Here is a 23,405-nt window from a genome sequence, read left to right on the forward strand (position 1 = left end):
AAATTTCTCTGAAAACCACCTTGACTTTGCATCAATCAGTGGTCATCATTGGAATTCAAGCTTACAAAACACCTTATTTAAATCATAATGGTCATGAAACAAAACTCTGAATCAACTAAACTTCAGTCTGTATTCATTATTTTGTCATTTCAAACAAAATATGTAAATGATGACACACTAAGGCAAGTCAAATCCCATTTACATGATGCTAAAGTTTTACCTAATATCACTAAACTAACTAAACTAATCCCAGGGACCTCCAAATTGATACATTTTTAACAACTGTAAATTGTAAAAAATGTTGAATCTCTCTCACTTTTTGAAACACTCAGTCCAACAAGATGTCCACTTGATTTTAATAACTGATGATTTCCCTCTAACTTCTTTCATTACTATTTGATTTTCTGATCAAAATGTATCTGAAAATATTGTAAACTGGAAGGATGAATTACTGGAAAAAAACTGAATGTACTAGCAGCCTCCATTTCTGTCCTACTTTTACTGACTTCCTACATGATTTCCATTATATGTCAATCTCATGAGTATAACTGAGTATCAAAGTGATGAGTAAAACTGAGTATCAAAGTGATGAGTATAACTGAGTATCAAAGTGAGGATTGTTTTAACCAAGCCTGTATGACTACCACAACCCTCTTAGTGAAAAGCAAAGGATACCACAAGCTGTGTTGTACAACATGCTAACAAATTTTATACTGTATTTCTAAAGCTACAGCTATACCACTTTGTATTTCTAAAGCTACACCTATACCACTCTGTACTTCTAAAGTGGGGCCCCGAGTCACTGAGTGGTCTAAAGCGCTTTCCATAACGGAAATCTCACTGTCATCTCACCTCTGTCTGCATGGGTTCGAGTCTTGGATTCAGCTAATGTGGGTATGTGAGAAAGCTTGCCAGTAGCTTCTCGTAGGTCGGTGGTTCTTTCCGGGGTTTTCCCTGGTTCTTCCTCCACCATTAATACTGGCCACCATGTATGGCCTATCGTGTGCTGAAAAATGGCGTTAAACCCTACAACAACAACTACTTCTAAAGTTGTATCAATTCCACGATGTACTTCTAAAGCTGTATCTATACCAATGTGTACTTCTAAAGCTGTAACTATACCACTGTGTACTTCTAAAGCGGTACCTAAACCACTGTGTATTTCTAAAGCTGTATCTATACCACTCTGTACTTCTAAAGCTACCTCTATAACATTCTGTACTTGTACAGCTGTAACTATACCACTGTGTACTTCTAAATGGTACCTAAACCACTGTGTACTTCTAAATGGTACCTAAACCACTGTGTACTTCTAAATGGTACCTAAACCACTGTGTACTTCTAAATGGTACCTAAACCACTGTGTACTTCTAAAGCTGTATCTATACCACTCCGTACTTCTAAAGATGTATCTATACCACTGTGTACTTTTAAAGCTGTATCTATACCACTGTGTACTTCTAAAGCTGTATCTATACCACTGTGTACTTCTAAAGCTGTATCTATACCACTGTGTACTTTTAAAGCTGTATCTATACCACTGTGTACTTTTAAAGCTGTATCTATACCACTGTGTACTTCCAAAGATGTATCTATACCACTGTGTACTTTTAAAGCTGTATCTATACCACTGTGTACTTCTAAAGCTGTATCTATACCACTGTGTACTTTTAAAGCTGTATCTATACCACTGTGTACTTTTAAAGCTGTATCTATACCACTGTGTACTTCTAAAGCTGTATCTATACACTATGTTCTTCTAAAACTATATGTATACCAGTCTGTACTTCTAAACCTATATCTATACCAATGATATGCTAACTTTACTTTTTGCAACCGTATTTCCTGGTGAGAAATAGAACAAACATTATCTATCATATGCATTAGTGTGAGGTAGGAAATTCCAACACTATTTCCTGATGAGAAATGACAGAAATATAATCCATCCATGCACTGATACAGAGTAGGAAAATCTCACACTTAAAAGTTTCTGGTGAGAAATGACAGAAAAATAATCCATCATATCCACTGGTGTAGGGATAGGAAAATCTCACGCTCAGGAATAGAATTTGTTGGCAGGAACTCTGCAAAGCTTCATTTCTGCCTACAAATTCTGACATTCAGGTGGGATTTCCTATTGCACACCATTGCATATAATGAATATAAATTCTGACATTCAGGTGGGATTTCCCTATTGCACACCACTGCATATAATGAATATAAATTCTGACATTCAGGTGGGATTTCCCTATTGCACACCATTGCATATAATGAATATAAATTCTGACATTCAGGTGTAATGTCCCTATCACACATTATTGCATATACTGGATTCTATTATTCTATAAACAATCCTTTTTACCTGTTTTACCAGCACCAGCAAGCCTTGGGCTCCCACCAGGACTCTTTGCTTCATCTGTTATAGCAACATTTTTACATGTAAAGTGTTAAAGACACTATTGTTAATTAGGAATTATCAGTCAGATTCTACATTTACTCAATAATAAATAATGGAATACAAACTACATTGAGTCAATAATAAATAACGGAATACAAGCTACAATGAGTCAATAATAAATAATGGAATACAAGCTACAATGAGTCAATAATAAATAACGGAATACAAGGTATATTGAGTCAATAATAAATAATGGAATACAAGATATGCTGAGTCAATAAGAAATGATGGAATACAATCTTTTACAATTCAGTATAGAAAGGTCATTTATCTTTGAAAAAATTACATCATAATGTTGGCACAAAAGTAAAAAAAATTCTGAATAAATACAAACACTTAGTTTATGTTGAGAACTTCCACTCATTGAACATGTAACACAACTATACTAAAAAACAGAAGACACTTATGCACGCTGCTTTTTCCCTCCTAAATAAGAACATTTTGCCAAATAGTGACTAAAACTTAAATATTTTACACAGCTGTTACGGTAACCACAGAAATATGAGTGCATTGTTTGTTTTTTTACAGCGGAAATTCACCAGATCACAAGCTGGGGTTTTTGTTTGCATCTCCCTGACAGATATCACACTGGTAATATTCTGATCAAAATCAATTGACTGTAATCAGTGTGTATATGTGGTGCATATATCCATACTGAATAATGAGATGTGTACTGTACAATATATACCATGGAGGTCTGAAACTCCTTGAGTATGGTGGCGCTCTACAGTTTCATATTTTGCATAGGGTTAGAATTTTAAGGAAAAGAATTTCCCAGGATTTCTTCACTGGTTATACCAGCTATATAATAAAGACTTTGTATATCTTAGGTGCAGTTAAAAGAACTTTTAATTCCCTTTAATTTGATATATAATTGATGAGTGTAATTTAGGTTCTAGAGTATACAGTTTGGGCTCGCTTAAGATGTGCTTGTATAAAAAAACTGCTAGCTCCACATGGTCATTTTCACTTCCTGTAAATTGTAGAAAAAAGAGCCGATAACTTTTTTTTTACTTTTCAGATATTTTGTAATTGGTTCATTGCACTTTCTGTAGCTGCTATTGTCTACTTCAGCAAAATTCGTTTTCCCTATTTTAATAACTGCTAAAGTTAGTGTACTTTTGATTAATTTTGGCTAATTTGTCAAGTACAGGGGAGCATCCATTTTGTTGTACCATGTGCTTAGATCATGTACAATTTCCACAAGTACAGTATCCAAAGAAATGTCAGCCACATTACATAAAAGTAACATAGAGGTATGCCAACATTATCTCTATTGTGCATGTTACAAATGCAAACAACTTCACCTTACCTACGTCACTCTCTCAAAAGTACAAAATAACTGGTGAGAGCTGCCTATGTCACATCAACATTCAAAGTACAATTTATTTATGTAATTTGCAATATTAGGGTCTGTTCTAAGGGGTACCAGTCTTTATATATAGCAGTCCTTCCCATCTCAGATGTTCATTCCATAAAATGGTAAGCCCCAAAATTGCATATTTGATGTATTTGTATCTCCCTAATGAAGGCACAGCTTTGTTATAAAGCTACAATTTATATGTTCAAGTAGGTTGTTTAATAATTGGACTACAGCAGTTACCTTCAGTTGTACTGACTGAGGACCTGTAGTTTCCTGTTTCTCTGACATAGTACACCCAGTCCCAATCTGTCTGTGTATCAAGGGTAACAAAGTTCAGTTCTTGCCCATCAAAGGTCTTCCGTCTGAACTTCTCAGTTGTGGCTGGAGACTCCGAACGTTGTGCACTAAAAATGAAACCAACAGCAGAATAGGTTATTTATTTTTTCCAAGAATTATTCAAGGATGACATGTGGAGGATTCTTTCCATGTGAATGCCCATGGCTCTTGCATCACTGAATACTTTCAAGACAAATGTGACTAACCATTTTCTTAGACATAACCTCATTCAATTACCCTGTTCTTGTAATCATTTTATCCTACTGTCTGCCACTGACTCCTAAATGACCAGACTAAGAATTTCCTATTGATCTGACTTAGAAACAACAATATGATAGCTTACTGACCACTCATCACCAGCAGGTGGCCTCCATTTCTTCATAAGGACTCCCTTTTGCACAAAATAAAAAGTTGGTACTTGTGTAGCTTCAGTTTCACTAATAGCCCTCTGAAACAAACATGAGATCTCATGACCTTGTTCCCGTGAGACAACTAGTTATTTTCTTCTCTCACCCTAATTAGAATTCGGAGAATGAAAAGTAAAAAGAGTATCAACGTAATCAATTCTACCTGACTGATCCATGCTAGGAGCAAAAGTTACCGCATTAAAAGCCTGACCAATATATGTCAGATAAAGGAATAAATTCCTAATCAACTTCCTTCTGAAGAGATTTCTTTGCAACAGCTCTAGTAACTGCACATGCTGGATATAATCCAGGGATTTCAATTTAATAAGATCAACTCTTGGGTCCAAAAAGGCTTGTCAGTTACAAGAGGATTAAGAATGAGCTTATCTCCAATTATGTCATTACCTAGTAATAAATGAACACCTTGGGGCAAAGAAGTCACACTCCTATGATTACAGGTCCTGAGACTTCATCTCATTACAAATTAACACAATGAAAAGGAATACTTATAAATCCACAATCTACTCCCTAAATAAGAATACTTTAGCTAGACAAAGACTTCTCAGAAAAAGGCAAAGTACTTGAAAATAATAAACTCTGAGAAGCTCCCACGTCTCTTAATATTTAATAGGAATAGGCTTGGCATAATCAACAACAAGTGATAAAGAACCTTTCAACATATATAGGTCATAATTCCTCATAATAAAATCAGACTGGGGTTCGCCACACCCAAAAAACCTATTTCTTTCAATACATGACTGTGACATTAATGTCTTAGAAACAAGAGCATTTGGAACAGCTCTGTCTTTATTCTGTCACCTAAATTTCAATCTATAGCAATCAGAAATAGCATGCCATTTCTTCTTGCAATAAGTGTACATAGGAAGAGATAAGGAATTCTTATCAATCTTATAAGAAGTTTGATTCCTAATAGTAATGTACCAGTTTGAGATTTGGAAGTGCTTGCAAGAGGCTGACATGGTTTCTTTGGAGGGGGTTTAGCAAAAACTGGCTGAGAGGAAGATTTATTAACAAATGAAACATTGTGAGTAAAAGAATAGTAATCAGCTGCAGTAGCTGCATTTTCTAAAAAGTCAACCTTTTTCTGATAAAGGCAGGTCTTAACATCCTTACTGACACCATTTTCAAACTCTCCAATCAATGAGTTGTCTGAGGTTATCATAATCTTGGCCATGAACCTCCTATTAAACAGTTGCTCTTTAAATCACGCAAACTCAAAATGAGTCGGACTAGTTTCTTTTCTACAGTTTCTAAATCTCTGTCGATAAGTCTCAGGCACGATCTCATAACTCTTCAAGATAAACTCCTTGACCACATCATAATTATAACTTTGTTCTATTACAGTGATCATTATCCTATCTGTATTATAGTGATCATTATCCTATCTGTATTATAGTGATCATTATCCTATCTGTATTACAGTGATCATTATCCTATCTGTATTACAGTGATCATTATCCTATCTGTATTACAGTGATCATTATCCTATCTGTATTACAGTGATCATTATCCTATCTGTATTATAGTGATCATTATCCTATCTGTATTATAGTGATCATTATCCTATCTGTATTATAGTGATCATTATCCTATCTGTATTACAGTGATCATTATCCTATCTGTATTATAGTGATCATTATTCTATCTGTATTACAGTGACCATTATCCTATCTGTATTATAGTGATCATTATCATATCTGTATTACAGTGATCATTATCCTATCTGTATTATAGTGATCATTATCCTATCTGTATTACAGTGATCATTATCCTATCTGTATTACAGTGATCATTATCCTATCTGTATTACAGTGATCATTATCCTATCTGTATTACAGTGATCATTATCCTATCTGTATTATAGTGATCATTATCCTATCTGTATTACAGTGATCATTATCCTATCTGTATTACAGTGATCATTATCCTATCTGTATTATAGTGATCATTATCCTATCTGTATTACAGTGATCATTATCCTATCTGTATTATAGTGATCATTATCCTATCTGTATTATAGTGATCATTATCCTATCTGTATTACAGTGACCATTATCCTATCTGTATTATAGTGATCATTATCATATCTGTATTACAGTGATCATTATCCTATCTGTATTATAGTGATCATTATCCTATCTGTATTACAGTGATCATTATCCTATCTGTATTACAGTGATCATTATCCTATCTGTATTATCGTGATCATTATCCTATCTGTATTATAGTGACCATTATCATATCTGTATTATGGTGACCATTATCGTATCTGTATTATGGTGACCTTTATCATATCTGTATTATAGTGACCATTATCATATCTGTATTACAGTGATCATTATCCTGTCTGTATTACAGTGATCATTATCCTGTCTGTATTACAGTGATCATTATCCTGTCTGTATTACAGTGATCATTATCCTGTCTGTATTACAGTGATCATTATCATATCTGTATTACAGTGATCATTATCCTATCTGTATTATAGTGACCATTATCATATCTGTATTATGGTGACCTTTATCATATCTGTATTACAGTGACAATGATCCTATCTGTATTACAGTGACCATCATCCTATCTGTATTACAGTGACCATCATCCTATCTGTATTACAGAGACCATGATCCTATCTGTATTACAGTGATCATTATCCTATCTGTATTACAGAGACCATTATCCTATCTGTATTACAGTGACAATGATCGTATCTTTATTAGTGACCATCATTTTATCTGTATTACAGTGACCATTATCATATCTGTATTAGTGACCATTATCATATCAGTATTACAGTGACCATGATCCTATCTGTATTACAGAGACCATTATCCTATTAGTATTACAGTGACCATGATCCTATCTGTATTACAGTGACAATGATCCTATCTTTATTAGTGACCATCATCTTATCTGTATTACAGTGACCATTATCATATCTGTATTAGTGACCATTATCATATCAGTAATACAGTGACCATCATCCTATCTATATTACAGTGACCATGATCCTATCTGTATTACAGTGACCATTATCATATCAGTATTACAGTGACCATGATCCTATCTATATTACAGTGACCATGATCCTATCTGTATTACAGTGACCATGATCCTATCTGTATTACAGTGACCTTTATCATATCTGTATTACAGTGATCATTATCATATCTGTATTACAAAGTTCATCATCCTATATGTATTACAGTGATCATTATCCTATCTGTATTACAGTGACCATGATCCTATCTGTATTACAGTGACCATGATCCTATCTGTATTACAGTGATCATGATCCTATCTGTATTACAGTGACCTTTATCATATCTGTATTACAGTGATCATTATTGTATCTGTATTACAAAGATCATTATCCTATATGTATTACAGTGATCATTATCCTATCTGTATTACAGTGACCATTATCCTATCTGTATTACAGTGATCATTATCATATCTGTATTACAGTGATCATTATCGTATCTGTATTACAGTGACCATTATCCTATCTGTATTACAGTTACCATTATCCTATCTGTATTACAGTGACCATGATACTATCTGTATTACAGTGACCATGATACTAAATGTATTACAGTGATCATTATCCTATCTGTATTACAGTGATCATTATCATATCTGTATTACAAAGATCATTATCCTATCTGTATTACAGTGATCATTATCCTATCTGTATTACAGTGACCATTATCCTATCTGTATTACAGTGACCATGATCCTATCTGTATTACAGCTACAGCATACTGAACCGCTATTATATATAGACTCCAATGACAAACAACGTACTCAACTGCTATTATGTATAGACTCCAATGACAAACAACATACTGAACTGCTATTATATATAGACTCCAATGACAAACAACATACTCAACTGCTATTATATATAGACTCCAATGACAAACAACGTACTCAACTGCTATTATGTATAGACTCCAATGACAAACAATGTACTGAACTGCTATTATGTATAGACGCCAATGACAAACAACGTACTGAACTGCTATTATGTATAGACTCCAATGACAAACAACGTACTCAACCACTATTATATATAGACTCCAATGACAAACAACGTACTCAACTGCTACAGTGTTGCTTTTTAAGAATGTTTCAAATCGTCACATTAAACAAGTTGTGTGATTTTTGCCAAAGAAAATGAAACAATATCAATCATTGAACTGACAAGTACATCCAAGTCTTGTTTAGAACTTTGCTAGCAGATTGTCCTAAGCAGTCATGGTTACAAAAGATTAAATAAAGGTCAGTGGTGTTTATATCTTATTACAATTGTCTGAATCAGTTATTTTTGCCTAAAGATTAAAAAAATTCTTTATCTTTATAAATATCTTTTAAAAAAATATTGGCTGCTGTTTGAATTCTGCAGGTGGTTATTCATGACAATGCAATGAGATAAGAAAGTTGATCCATACATGATGACTGTGATTATAAATGACAGATATTGCTATAGTAAAGCTCAAGTTTGACTGTACATGCAAAGCAAACAGTAAAGATACATGTGATGCAAAAACTTTAGGCTATCTCACACAACAGATGCTTATAAAAATTCAATGCACAAAAGATTTTCATTTCAATTTTTAAATTCCAACCTCATTTACAAGTATGTAGGAAATGTGCAAAAAAAAATAAATCCATGAAGCACTTGAAATTTGGTACACTATCACGAACAGTTTTAGATCAACAGGCTTCCATAATACAAAAAGAGAGAAACATCCTTCAAGCTCAACATGGCTCATAACAGAAATCAATGCAGTGAGACAGAACAGACTATTTTCATAAAGTCAAGGATTAACATTACTACAAACCCTGGCATAACATATGTCCTGCTATGATTCAGTCTGCTCAGAGAAAGTCTTTTAAAACTGTTGAAAATGCAGAAAATCCAAAAGAAATGTGGAAAATTATGAAGGAATTTACTCCAAAACAGAACAGCATGATCCAAAATCAACTATAAAATGTTAACATATTAAATGAGCACTTCATTAAATGTACAAATGTAAATTCAACATATCAAATACTAAATAAAAATACAAAGGTATAAGACATTATTAGGTCAAAAATTCCTGAAATGTATTCACTATTCCATTTATGACATATGTAGATGTAGTAAGTGAACTGAAAAAGTTCAATTCCAAGAAATCAACTAGTATGGAACTGATAGGCTCATTCATCTTAAATAAATGTGTAAATACATGGAAATGAATGTCGATATAATCGTTTACAGAGACATATACATCTTTTTTGTTGTATAAATGATAGATCCATAAAATTAAGTACAAATCGATATTTACCTTTACCCCAAGTGAAGAAGTTTTGTTACCTCAACAATAAAGTGTTTCAATGTATACTTTGGACTTCAAAGCTTAACATATCCTGAAGGCCTCAGTGGAGAATAGTACATTATACTGAGATACCCTCATAAAATAAAGTATTTATTATTTTTATTATTATAAAGCTGAAAGACCTAGCAAATACAAAATCATGGCTTTTTAATGCTTAATAGATATACATATTTTACACTGTATAAACTACCCAGTGGTGAAAATTTTCCATAAGCATTAAGCATGACACTATCCGAATCATGACTTTTTCATGCTTAATAGATATACATATTTTACACTGTATAAACTACCCAGTGGTGACAATTTTCCATGAGCATTAAGCATGACACTATCATAACTTTTTAATGCTTAATAGAAATACATATTTTACACTGTATAAACTACCCAGTGGTGAGAATTTTCCATGAGCATTAAGCATGACACTATCATAACTTTTTAATGCTTAATAGAAATACATATTTTACACTGTATAAACTACCCAGTGGTGACAAAGTTCCATGAGCATTAAGCATGACACTATCTGAATCATGACTTTTTCATGCTTAATAGATACACATATTTTACACTGTATAAACTACCCAGTGGTGACAATGTTCCATGAGCATTAAGCATGACACTATCATAACTTTTTAATGCTTAATAGATATACATATTTTACACTGTATAAACTACCCAGTGGTGACAATTTTCCATGAGCATTAAGCATGACACTATCATAACTTTTTAATGCTTAACAGATATACATATTTTACACTGTATAAACTACCCAGTGGTGACAATTTTCCATAAGCATTAAGCATGACACTATCTGAATCATGACTTTTTCATGCTTAATAGATATACATATTTTACACTGTATAAACTACCCAGTGGTGACAATTTTCCATGAGCATTAAGCATGACACTATCATAACATTTTAATGCTTAATAGATATACATATTTTACACTGTATAAACTACCCAGTGGTGACAATTTTCCATAAGCATTAAGCATGACACTATCTGAATCATGACTTTTTAATGCTTAATAGATATACATATTTTACACTGTATAAACTACCCAGTGGTGACAATTTTCCATAAGCATTAAGCATGACACTATCATAACTTTTTAATGCTTAATAGATATACATATTTTACACTGTATAAACTACCCAGTGGTGACAATTTTCCATGAGCATTAAGCATGACACTATCATAACTTTTTAATGCTTAATAGAAATACATATTTTACACTGTATAAACTACCCAGTGGTGAGAATTTTCCATGAGCATTAAGCATGACACTATCATAACTTTTTAATGCTTAATAGAAGTACATATTTTACACTGTATAAACTACCCAGTGGTGACAAAGTTCCATGAGCATTAAGCATGACACTATCTGAATCATGACTTTTTCATGCTTAATAGATACACATATTTTACACTGTATAAACTACCCAGTGGTGACAATGTTCCATGAGCATTAAGCATGACACTATCAAAACTTTTTAATGCTTAACAGATATACATATTTTACACTGTATAAACTACCCAGTGGTGACAATTTTCCATGAGCATTAAGCATGACACTATCATAACTTTTTAATGCTTAATAGATATACATATTTTACACTGTATAAACTACCCAGTGGTGAGAATTTTCCATAAGCATTAAGCATGACACTATCTGAATCATGACTTTTTCATGCTTAATAGATATACATATTTTACACTGTATAAACTACCCAGTGGTGACAATTTTCCATGAGCATTAAGCATGACACTATCATAACTTTTTAATGCTTAATAGATATACATATTTTACACTGTATAAACTACCCAGTGGTGACAATTTTCCATAAGCATTAAGCATGACACTATCCGAATCATGACTTTTTAATGCTTAATAGATATACATATTTTACACTGTATAAACTACCCAGTGGTGACAATTTTCCATAAGCATTAAGCATGACACTATCTGAGTCATGACTTTTTAATGCTTAATAGATATACATATTTTACACTGTATAAACTACTCAGTGGTGACAATTTTCCATGAGCATTAAGCATGACACTATCATAACTTTTTAATGCTTAATAGAAATACATATTTTACCCTGTATAAACTACCCAGTGGTGACAATTTTCCATGAGCATTAAGCATGACTCTATCATAACTTTTTAATGCTTAATAGATATACATATTTTACACTGTATAAACTACCCAGTGGTGACAATTTTCCATAAGCATTAAGCATGACACTATCTGAATCATGACTTTTTCATGCTTAATAGATATACATATTTTACACTGTATAAACTACCTAGTGGTGACAATTTTCCATGAGCATTAAGCATGACACTATCTGAATCATGACTTTTTAATGCTTAACAGATACACATAACACTGTATAAACTACCCAGTGGTGACAACTTTCCATGAGCATTAAGCACGACAGTATCCAAATCATGACTTTTTAATGCTTATTAAGCTGTATCATGGTGTCAAAATATATCTCTATTTTTTTACATGATCGACTAGAAATTGTGTTTTTACAAACACAACGGTGTTGAGGTGGGGTTTAGCAGTAAAGCAATTGCACTTTTTGTGTGGCATGTCATGATCTGATGAGCAAGCAATACAAACACAAAAAGTAGCTCAGCCAGGGAAGACCAGAAGAACTTGGCCATATTAGGGTAATCAGTTTCAAGGTGTAATAGTCATTTAGTTATCTGTTCCATCACCTGTTTTGTGTGGATAAAACATTCCTAAAACATTCCTTAGTTTATATTCCACCATTAATTTTGTTTCTATCTGTTTAAATGCATGCTGGGTGTCTGGAAATTGTATGCACTATTGAAAATTATTTCCAATTATTAAATATGGTCTGAAAAATTGAGGTTTGAATATTTATGTAAAAGATGGTATAACATAGTCTCCTTTTATTATTCTCCAGAAAAGTGTTATAGTAAATGACCACTGCATTAGGAATTTAGGTGGTGGTCAGTCACTAAATGACCACCGACTTAGGAATTTAAGTGGTGGTCAGCTGTAAAATGACCACTGCATTAGGAATTTAGGTGGTGGTCAGTCACTAAATGACCACTGTATTACAAATTTAAGTGGTGGTCAGCTGTAAAATGACCACTGTATTAGGAATTTAGGTAGTGTTCAATCACTAAATGACCACTGTATTAGGAAATTTGGTGGTGATCAGTCATTAACTGACCACTGTATTAGGAATTTAGGTGGTGGTCAGTCACTAAATGACCACTATCAGAAATTTATGTGGTGGTCAGTCAATAAATGTACACAAGAAGGAGAAACACATTGCAACCTTTACAGTCAACTTCAACATTTATACCAGGCTAGGCAGTACCAAAATTATTTGTTTTTATATTCATTATAAAGAGACAATTATGGACTCAGTTAGTTTCTGCAGTTTTAGTGATGTGTACCACAAAAGACTTTCAAAAGTTTGATAAAGAAATATGCTTTACTGTGTCAAGTTTGCAACCTTTGTTTTCCTCATTTTTAGTCTGGTTCATCTAAGTTTGCCCAGGTCCCAGACAAGAGAATGGCTCACAGCTAACATGAATAAGTCAATCAAGTGATGCCAAGTATTTCAATGATTGATCTTTGACTTACTGGATTTACATAATAAATATACTGTAGAACAAGACACTCAGCGGAGGCAAAAATGAACAAGAGTCCCTTTTAAGGGACTGACACTCTAATGGTTGAAAATAATTTCCAGGAATTCAAGATAAAACCATTTCTTCATTTTAATTTCTGAAAGGTGAAACCATCTCTGATATTCTTCAGTGATAACAAGAGTTTCTAATTAGCTGATGTTGCAGACATACCGGATATATGATTGGCACCATTTTTATTTAGTATCAACAAGGCATCATAAGAAGCCTACTGGTGGAAACCCCATGTTAATATGACTTTCTGATCTGGCATAATAATAACAAGGCATCATAAGAAGTCTACTGGTGGAAACTCCATGTTAATATGACTTTATGATTTGGCATAATAATAACAAGGCATCATAAGAAGTCTACTGGTGGAAACTCCATGTTAATATGACTTTCTGATCTGGCATAATAATAACAAGGCATCATAAGAAGTCTACTGGTGGAAACCCCATGTTAATATGACTTTCTGATGTGGCATAATAATAATAAGGCATCATAAGAAGTCTACTGGTGGAAACCCCATGTTAATATTATTTTCTGCTTTGGCATAATAATAACAAGGCACCATAAGAAGTCTACTGATGGAAACCCCATGTTAATATGACTTTCTGCTTTGGCATAATAATAACAAGGCATCATAATAAGTCTACTGGTGGAAACCCCATGTTAATATGACTTTCTGCTTTGGCATAATAATAACAAGGCACCATAAGAAGCCTACTGGTGGAAACCCCATGTTAATACGACTTTCTGATTTGGCATAATAATAACAACAAGGCATAATAAGAAGTCTACTGGTGGAAACTCCATGTTAATATGACTTTCTGATTTGTATAAAAATAACAAGGCATCATAAGAAGTCTACTGGTGGAAACTCCATGTTAATATGACTTTCTGATTTGTATAAAAATAACAAGGCATAATAAGAAGTCTACTGGTGGAAACTCCATGTTAATATGACTTTCTGATTTGTATGAAAATAACAAGGCATCATAAGAAGTCCACTGGTGGAAACTCCATGTTAATATGACTTTCTGATTTGGCATAAAAATAAAAGATATTTTAATATGTGCCATGGTGGCCATATTGGATTTCAGACATGTACCACTTCCATTTAGTACCAACCAAACATCATAAGAAGTCTTTTGGTGAAAGAACAATACTAATATGGCCAGCCATCTAGAAAATGTAGTGCTAAGATTTTGAAGACGGACATTGTAGCAGATATATTAGAAGTTATATTGGCACCATTTTCATTTACAACCAAATAGATATCATAAGAAATCTTTGCAAAAAAATGTAATATGATATAAAGATTCATTCAGGAGAAATGGTGATAACAAGATTTTCAGGACCACCACTGTGACAGGTTAGATTCTAAAGAAAAAGAATTTATCAAGTTTTCCTCATGGTTTTTTAAAAAAGATCTTGCATATCCTAGATATTGTTATATTAACTTCAATTCTCTTTATTTCTGTGTATGATAGATGTAATTTGAGTTATAGAATACTACACAGATTAGCCTTACTTCATCTCTTAAAACACTGCTATGTTTGATTAATGATTTTCTGGACTTTAAAGGCAAATTGAAAAAAGGAGCCATTAATTTTTTTACTTTTTACGTATTTTACACTTCATTCATTGCACTTTATATTTCATTCATTGTATTTTATACTTGATTCACTGCAATTTATAGTTCATTTATTGCATTTTATACTTCATTCATTGTATTTTATACTTCATTCATTGCATTTTATACTTCATTCATTGTATTTTATACTTCATTCATTGCATTTTATATTTCATTCATGGCATTTTATACTTCATTCATTGCATTTTATACTTCATTCATTGCATTTTATACTTCATTCATTGTATTTTATACTTCATTCATTGCATTTTATACTTCATTCATTGCATTTTATACTTCATTCATTGCATTTTATACTTCATTCATTGCATTTTATACTTCGTTCATTGCATTTTATACTTCATTCACTGCATTTTCAGAAGCTGATTTTGCCTGATCTGACAAACACATTTTCCTATTATTATTATTGCTAACACTAGTTTCCTTTTGACTGGTTCTGGCTCTTTTTTCCAGAACATCAGACCATACATCTTATCAACTGTCAGCTATAGACAGTGCATAGCTCCATAATTACCATATGACTTTTGTAAAGACAGTTCTGTCAGAGTACATGAAATTAGCATAGAAGTATGCCAACATTCTCTCCAACCAGAATGTTACCAATGCAAGCTATTTCACCATAAACCAGTCCCTCTCTCAGAAGTACACAATAACTGTATTATAAGTGCCACCTTCAGGAAGCATTGCAATAAAAAAAAAAATTTCAAGATGGCCATTAGGTTGGCACCATTTTCACTTAGGACCAGCTAGACATCATATGAATTCTTTTAGTGAAAACACCATGTCTGATAAATCATCCATTCAGAAGGAGTAGTGATAACAAGATTTCAAGATGGTAGTACACATATTAGTTATCAAAGCAGCAACATTTTCATTTAGGACCATGTAAACCATGAGATAAATTTGTGTAAAATTTTCATTTAGGACCAGAAGTAAACCATGAGATAAATGTGTGTACAATTTTCATTTAGGATCAAGTAAGCAATGAGATGAAAGTGTGTAAAATTTTCATTTAGGACCATGTAAGCCATGAGATAAAGATGTGTAAAATTTTCATATAGGACCAAGTAAGCCATGAGATAAATGTGTGTAAAATTCCATTTAGGACCAAGTAAGCCATGAGATAAATGTGTGTAAAATTTTCATTTAGGACTATGTAAGCCATGAGATAAATGTGTGTAAAGTCTTCACATAGAATCAAGTAATCCATGAGATAAATGTGTGTAAAATTTTCATTTAGGACCATAAGTAAGCCATGAGATAAATGTGTGTACAATTTTATTTAGGATCAAATAAGCCATGAGATAAATGTGTAAAATTTTCATTTAGGACCATGTAAAACCATGAAATAAATGTCTATAAAATTTTCATTTAAGACCAAGTAAACCATGAGATGTTGTTTTTATTATATGGTTTAACGCCATTTTCAGCACAAGATAGACTATACATAGCGGCCAGTATAAATGGTAGAGGAAGAATCTGGGAAAACCCTGGAAAGAACCACCGTCCCATGAGAAGCTAATGGCAAGCTTACACACATACCCACATTGGCTGAGCCCAAGACTTTAAATGAGGCAGACAGAGGTGAGGTGGCAGTGATCCATAACGGTGAGTGCTTTAGACCACTCGGCCACTCGAGGCCCCTTTAAACCATGAGATACATGAGTGTAAAATTTTCATTTAGTACCAAGTAAACCATGAGATCAATGTATAAAATTTCATGGCAGTCTTCTAAGTAGTTTACAAGGAATAAAAAAACTCATGCTAATGGATGGATAGATGATGAATGATGGATGACAAACCATTCCATAAGCACCCCTACTCTATTAACAGTAGGGTTAAAAATGGAACCTGGTTTTATTTAGGGTTCTTGTCTCTAGTCTTTCAAATTCTGTAGAAACATATTGTTCTAACAAACTCTGAACATGCCATAACTTTTACTGCATTTTAAGCTTGCAAAAAGAAATATACAAATAAATGACAACAAAATATGCTGGACAATATTACTGGACCTGATAATAATAATGACCAATTTAAAGTAAGTGATTATACAGTTTTATAAGCTTACTCTTTTCTAGCCTTTCTGACTGAACTAATTGGACTGGGTGAGGTTTTCCCCGTTGCTTCGTCCATTATCTCTGCTCGAAATGACTGGACAATCTTTGGTCTGGCCTTCCCCTCTCCTGGGGTATCAAGTATAGCTGGAGATAAATATATAATATAACTCAATTTGTTTTTTTCTATATAATACAATACAATAATACAATTTAAGACAAGGCAAGGCAAGGCTAGACAAGACAAGATAAAACAACAAATAATTTATTTACCCAGTATACAAACTAAAAATTTTAAAAAAACTTATGATCTTATGAATTAGTTCTTAAATAGTCCAAAAGTTCTATCAAAAGCCCAAGTGAATAAAGTTCTCATTAAATTCCAGTGGTGTTCTAATTAAATCCCAATAGTGAATGTACTGACATGCCTGTAGTCTCAAATATGCTAATGTGCCAGTGACCTGTAATATGGCAATGTGCTTACAATCTTTTGATGCATTACAATCATAAAATCCCAAAATGTACTTCTCTGACTTCACTATAATTCCAAATTAATGTTCCAGTCCAAGAGTATTATTTAATGAACACCTTGTATTTCCACTGAATAATAAGTTGATGAAATGAAATATTGAACACAACAATAACACTGATTCAACCTCAAATGCTAAATGCAAAAATGAGGAATTTTTCAAGAAAACAGGAATTATAAAAAAAACTAAGACATAAAAATAGAACCAGGATAAGGGTCAGAATTTCATTGTTAGAGCATTCTAAGTTGTCACAAAATAAGACCTATTACTAAAATTATGATAAAGAAATGTCAAGTACACTAGGTATTTCCATGTGGGAATACCAATGTCCTAGACTCAAAATAAACATGGTTACATTAATAAAGAGCTGAATACTTAATCTACAATCATCAGAATTAGCTATGTATTCTGCTGTTTACAAAATCAATGTTACTGGTCAGGTACAACATGAACATGATTTAGACAAGGTCAAGTACTAACTACAATTATACACAACATATAAACATGGAGAAAAAATTAACAAACAATACAAATTAAATTTATGTAACAGTACATATTAAAGGCCCTACCAAATGCAATTTAGAATGCCTTTGGGTACATTTCAAAGGGCACTACTATGGGAGAGATGAAACTATTCATGGCAAATTAATGCTGTGCCAGTGAAGAAATGAAGCTATTCATGGCAAAGTAATGCTGTGCACAGGTAGAAATGAAACTATTCATGGCAAAGTAATGCCGTGTAAATGTAGAAATGAAGCTAATCATGGCAAAGTAATGCTGTGTAAATATAGAAATGAAGCTAATCATGGCAAAGTAATGTGTAAATATAGAAATGAAGCTATTCATGGCAAAGTTATGCTGTGGAAAGCAAATCAGAAGAACAGACAAAAATCAAAAGCCCATAACTTCTGTATATGTCACTGTATGCTAGAAATCAAACTAATTCAAACCCCTATTAACATAAAGAACAATACTAAATTAGAATTATTAAAAAAGGGACTTTAACTCCACTAAAAGACTGCTGTTGTTGTTGTTTTGGAGTTCTATGCCATTTTTCAGTGCAAGTGTATAACTGATGGAGGAAGAACCCGGGAAAATGCCAGAAAGAACCACTGACCCAAAGGAAGCTACTGGCAGCTTTCTCACATACCCACCCTGACTAGAACCCATGTGGACAGAGATGAGATAGCTGTGATTTGTAAAGGCAGGTGCTTTAGACCACTCAGCCACCAGAGGCTGCCCCCTAGATTCAGTAAAGGCAGATACTTTAGACCACTCAGCCACCAGAGGCTGCCCCCATAGATGATGTTTAAAATAAGCTGTATTCCAGGCCTCATCAGCCAGTTAAAATCCACCAATTCATGACAAAGTAAGACCAAAATCAGGGGGACAGCAATAAGGGCACATAACTCCTGTCACAAACACCATGAAATGTTGGAAATGTAATCATCATTTGCTCAGAATATAAACTGCATCAAAATCTGGCTAGGAATTAAATTATCCTTCATGAAGTTATGATGTGCAAACTAAAGTGAGGAGGATGGGCAATAGGGTAAAATTATGTTGTGGAAACTAAAGTCAGAAGGGTGGACGATAGGGTAAAGTTATGTGGTAAACTAAACTTAGGAGGATGGGCAACTAGAGTAAAGTCATGTGGTAAACTAAAGTGAGGAGGATGGGCAACTAGGATAAAGTTATGTTGTGGAAACTAAAGTCAGGAGGATGGGCAACTAGGGTAAAGTTTTGTTGTGGAAACTAAAGTGAGGAGGATGGGCAACTAGGGTAATGTCATACTGTGGAACTAAAGTCAGGAGGATGGGCAACAAGGGTAAAGTTATGTGGTGAACTAAAGTGAGGAGGATGGGCAACTAGGGTAATGTCATGCTGTGGAACTAAAGTCAGGAGGATGGGCAACCAGGGTAAAGTTATGTTGTGGAAATTAAACCAGAAGGATGGTTAAATAGGGTAAAGTTATGTTTTATAAACTAAAATCAGGTAGAAGGGCAACTAGGGGGAAACACGTAGATTTTATTTTGTGTAATGGTGGAAATCAAACTTATTCTTTAATTACATAAAATAATTGCATGTTCAATTAAGAATCCACTATATTTGATCTTGAACATTTTTCTTATCCTCAAGATTTCCATATTCTTGAAAATTAACAATTGTGGTCCCAGTATTTAAGAAAAGATGCAGAACAAATGTTTCAAACTGTCACCTAATATCACTTCTTTGAATTTAATGTAAGGTGTTTAAAAAACATGTCTACAAATATTTGCATAATTATATTGTTCAACATAACTTGATTTCACCTGATCAATCGGGCTTTACACCCGGTGACTCTACAACAAATAAGCTATTAGATATTTATAATATGACTTTTTTAGCTCTAGACCACAGAAAAGAAATGAAAACTGTTTTTTATTCACATTAGTAAAGTGTTTGAATGTGTCTGGCATTCCAGACCAGGGAAAGGAAGTTAGAACTGTTTTCTTTGATATTAAGAAAGTGTTTGATCATGTTTAGCATTCCAGACTACTTAAACTTAAGAAGATCAGTGTTCAAGGTAGACTACTGTCATGGTTAGTACATTACATGTCATTAGGAAAACAAAAGAGTTGTCCCCATTCATGATATCCTGATTTTCAATTTATAAATGCGGGAGTCCCTCAAGGATTGATCCATGGACCATTATCACTTTCAGTATATATAAATGATATTGTAAATGATATACAATCATCACTAAGACTATTTGCAGATGATACTACACTATATATAATCATTGAAAATCCAGATGAGGCTAACAAAATCCTAAATTTGGACATTAAACATTACAGTACTTGTCCCCTTTTTGGCTAGTGACCTTTAACCCAAATAAAATAAAGTCAATTCTCACAACACAAAAGCAACATTCAAATAACCAACCTAGACTGCAGATATCCGGTAAAGATATTCAAGAATTCCAACCTAAACACTTAGGCATCTTACTTAGGTATTATAGTGTCATGCGATGGCGCATGGCAAATTCATGCCAAGCATTAATCTGAAAAGACCTGCAAGAAAGCAAATGTTTTAAAAAATGTGAAATATAGAATGGATCTCTTGTCCTTGGAAAGAATGTATACATCTTTTATACTTCCCATGTTTGACTAAGCTGATTGTATCTGAGATAACTTATTATGCAAGAAACGAAATGAATGGAAAAAATAAATTTGAAGGCTATGAGAAAAGTATCAGGTGCTACCAAGAGCGCATCTTCAATTGCCAAGGTTGCGATATGATAACCCTATCTATACCTTGGTGTATTGAGCAGATATTACCATCCTTCAGGTCTGTTAATCTCATTTTTAAGTTGTTCAAATTTCATTTAAGTTGTCCAAATGTGAACACTGTTCCTACATGATCGAGACCATACCCCGCTCCCTGCACACAACATGAATGGACTGATAAATAAGCAATTTTCCACTGCCGGACTGTGCTCATACCAATACCTTACACTCAAATACACCTGTAATGGCTTCCCTCTGGTATGTAGTCATACTTTTGGTGTTAAATTTACCAAGTAATCTTTTTAAGTTAATTGCCTCTATCATTTTCGGCTGATGTGCAATGCACTACTGTTACACTTGGTTAGTTGGCATTATATTCTAAGGGAAGCAACTCATGAAATTCAATAGATATTGCTAGGACAAAGCAATAAAATATCTGTTCAATCTATCAAGGCATAGACAGGGTTATCATATCAGAACCTTGACTAGCGAAGATGCCAAGAGTGTGGCTTGGGCATTATTATATGAGGAAACTGGGTGGAATAGCCTGAATCATCGACACAATAGGCATAAATTAATTATCTTGTTTAAAATGTACCATGGTTTTGCTTCAAATTACTGACCAGATATAATTCATCCTCTTGTTTTTAAGAATGATGGCTACTCCACTTGATTATCCAATACAATTCAACCTCCTTAGTGCCAAACGAATCTTTATCAAAAATCTTTTCTATCCTGCACAATTCAACAGTGGAATATGTTACTGATTGAAATAATTAGTAATACATCCATCTAGAATCTGAAAACTTACCTGATTGATGTGAAATATAAAAATCTTTTGTATTATTCTGATGGTGATTGGGTGGATCAAGTTCATCATAGTACGTGACTAAGAACAAAATGCAGTAGCTTAAATAATTATTTATTCCAAAATCATGTTTCTGATAATAGGTAATGCACCTTTGGAAAAGTAAAAGCAGCTGAACACTTTCTGTTAGAATGTAAAAGTTATACAACTCAGATACACAGTTCTACTCACATTACCAACCCAACTTACAATTAAGACCTTATTACCCAGCAATCTGATGCATTCTGATGAAATTAATATGCAAATATTTATGGCAGTGCAACCTTCATAAAAATACCTATGAATATTTTTAAATCTTACTAGTGAACTGTTTGTAATCACTATTGTTATTTAAAACAAGTTGCTGAGACTGTTGGTTATTATGACATGTCATGAAATATAGAGAACATAATTAACAGAACATGTAAATTCTGTCACGTTAAGTTATTTACTGACAAATATAACATGTTAAGATTTGAATATATCCTTTATTTTTCTCATTCAGAGCTTCTGTTGTCTGTATACTTGGATATATGTATAGTACCTTGACATGCAAGTAGTCAGTGTAACAGTCCTGAAACAGAAAGTTATTTTCTAAATGTATGTGAACTTGAGCTGGAAATTAAACTGGGGTGAGTGTGTTACAACATGTTTAGCTGTGACTGCCACATGACCAATACACATGATCAATACCATACTATTCTATTTTCAGTAATGAATAGATTAAAAGTGATAGTGAAATAATAGTGAGCAATTTCTAAGTTAATAAACCCATATAAGGATTAAAAAAATAGTATCCCCCCAAATTGTATCAAAAGACATGCTATTTTTGGCATTAAAAAAATAAAAAAATAATAATAATAATAATATTATTATTATCGTTATTATAATGACGATTGTATTATTATTATTGTTATTATTATTATTATTATTATTATTATTATTATTATTATAGTGAAAGATGTTTTGGTAGGTAAAATATCATCTATACTAACTTTTAAAATTATTTTCAATGCAGAAAGTCCATTAAATGAAATGCTAAGATATGGATAGAAACTGAGTCAAAGAAGCAATATACAACTTACATGTATGATAAATCCAAGGAGGAAAAGGAATTTTTAGGAGCATCATCACGTGTTCACTTTTGTGGAAATTTGAGGCATTACAGCTCTCTTCAATTTCAAATCATGACATAACAGTGCAATCATGACATCATGGACAGTAACACAATAGATGTCATGTGGTCTACACAATTATAGTGTTGCCATGTGATCCAAACAATTATAGTATTGTCATGTGATCTGCACAATGAGGGCATGTGATGACGCATAATTAATAGCATCATGTGATCAAGATTCTCAATAATGTAATATATTTATCATCATTTACAATAAA

At 33.1% G+C, this 23,405-nt stretch overlaps 1 protein-coding gene across 2 annotated transcripts in view; it reads right to left on the minus strand.

Annotated features, from left to right (window-relative positions):
* LOC149798754 (glutamate-rich protein 6-like) overlaps positions 1 to 23,405 on the minus strand; it is a 107,759-nt gene that overhangs the window by 73,678 nt on the left and 10,676 nt on the right. For both annotated transcript variants that reach the window (XM_089957628.1, XM_089957627.1), the window contains exons 5-7: positions 17,379 to 17,511; positions 4,062 to 4,225; positions 2,363 to 2,416 (exon numbers count right to left, since the gene is read on the minus strand). In XM_089957628.1, coding sequence (XP_089813754.1) covers positions 2,363 to 2,416; positions 4,062 to 4,225; positions 17,379 to 17,511 — 351 coding nt within the window. The remainder of the gene's footprint in view (positions 1 to 2,362; positions 2,417 to 4,061; positions 4,226 to 17,378; positions 17,512 to 23,405) is intronic.

This window comes from Sinohyriopsis cumingii, chromosome 5 (genome assembly GCF_028554795.1).
Source record: "Sinohyriopsis cumingii isolate HCF-2022 chromosome 5, ASM2855479v2, whole genome shotgun sequence".
NCBI lineage: Eukaryota > Metazoa > Mollusca > Bivalvia > Unionida > Unionidae > Sinohyriopsis > Sinohyriopsis cumingii.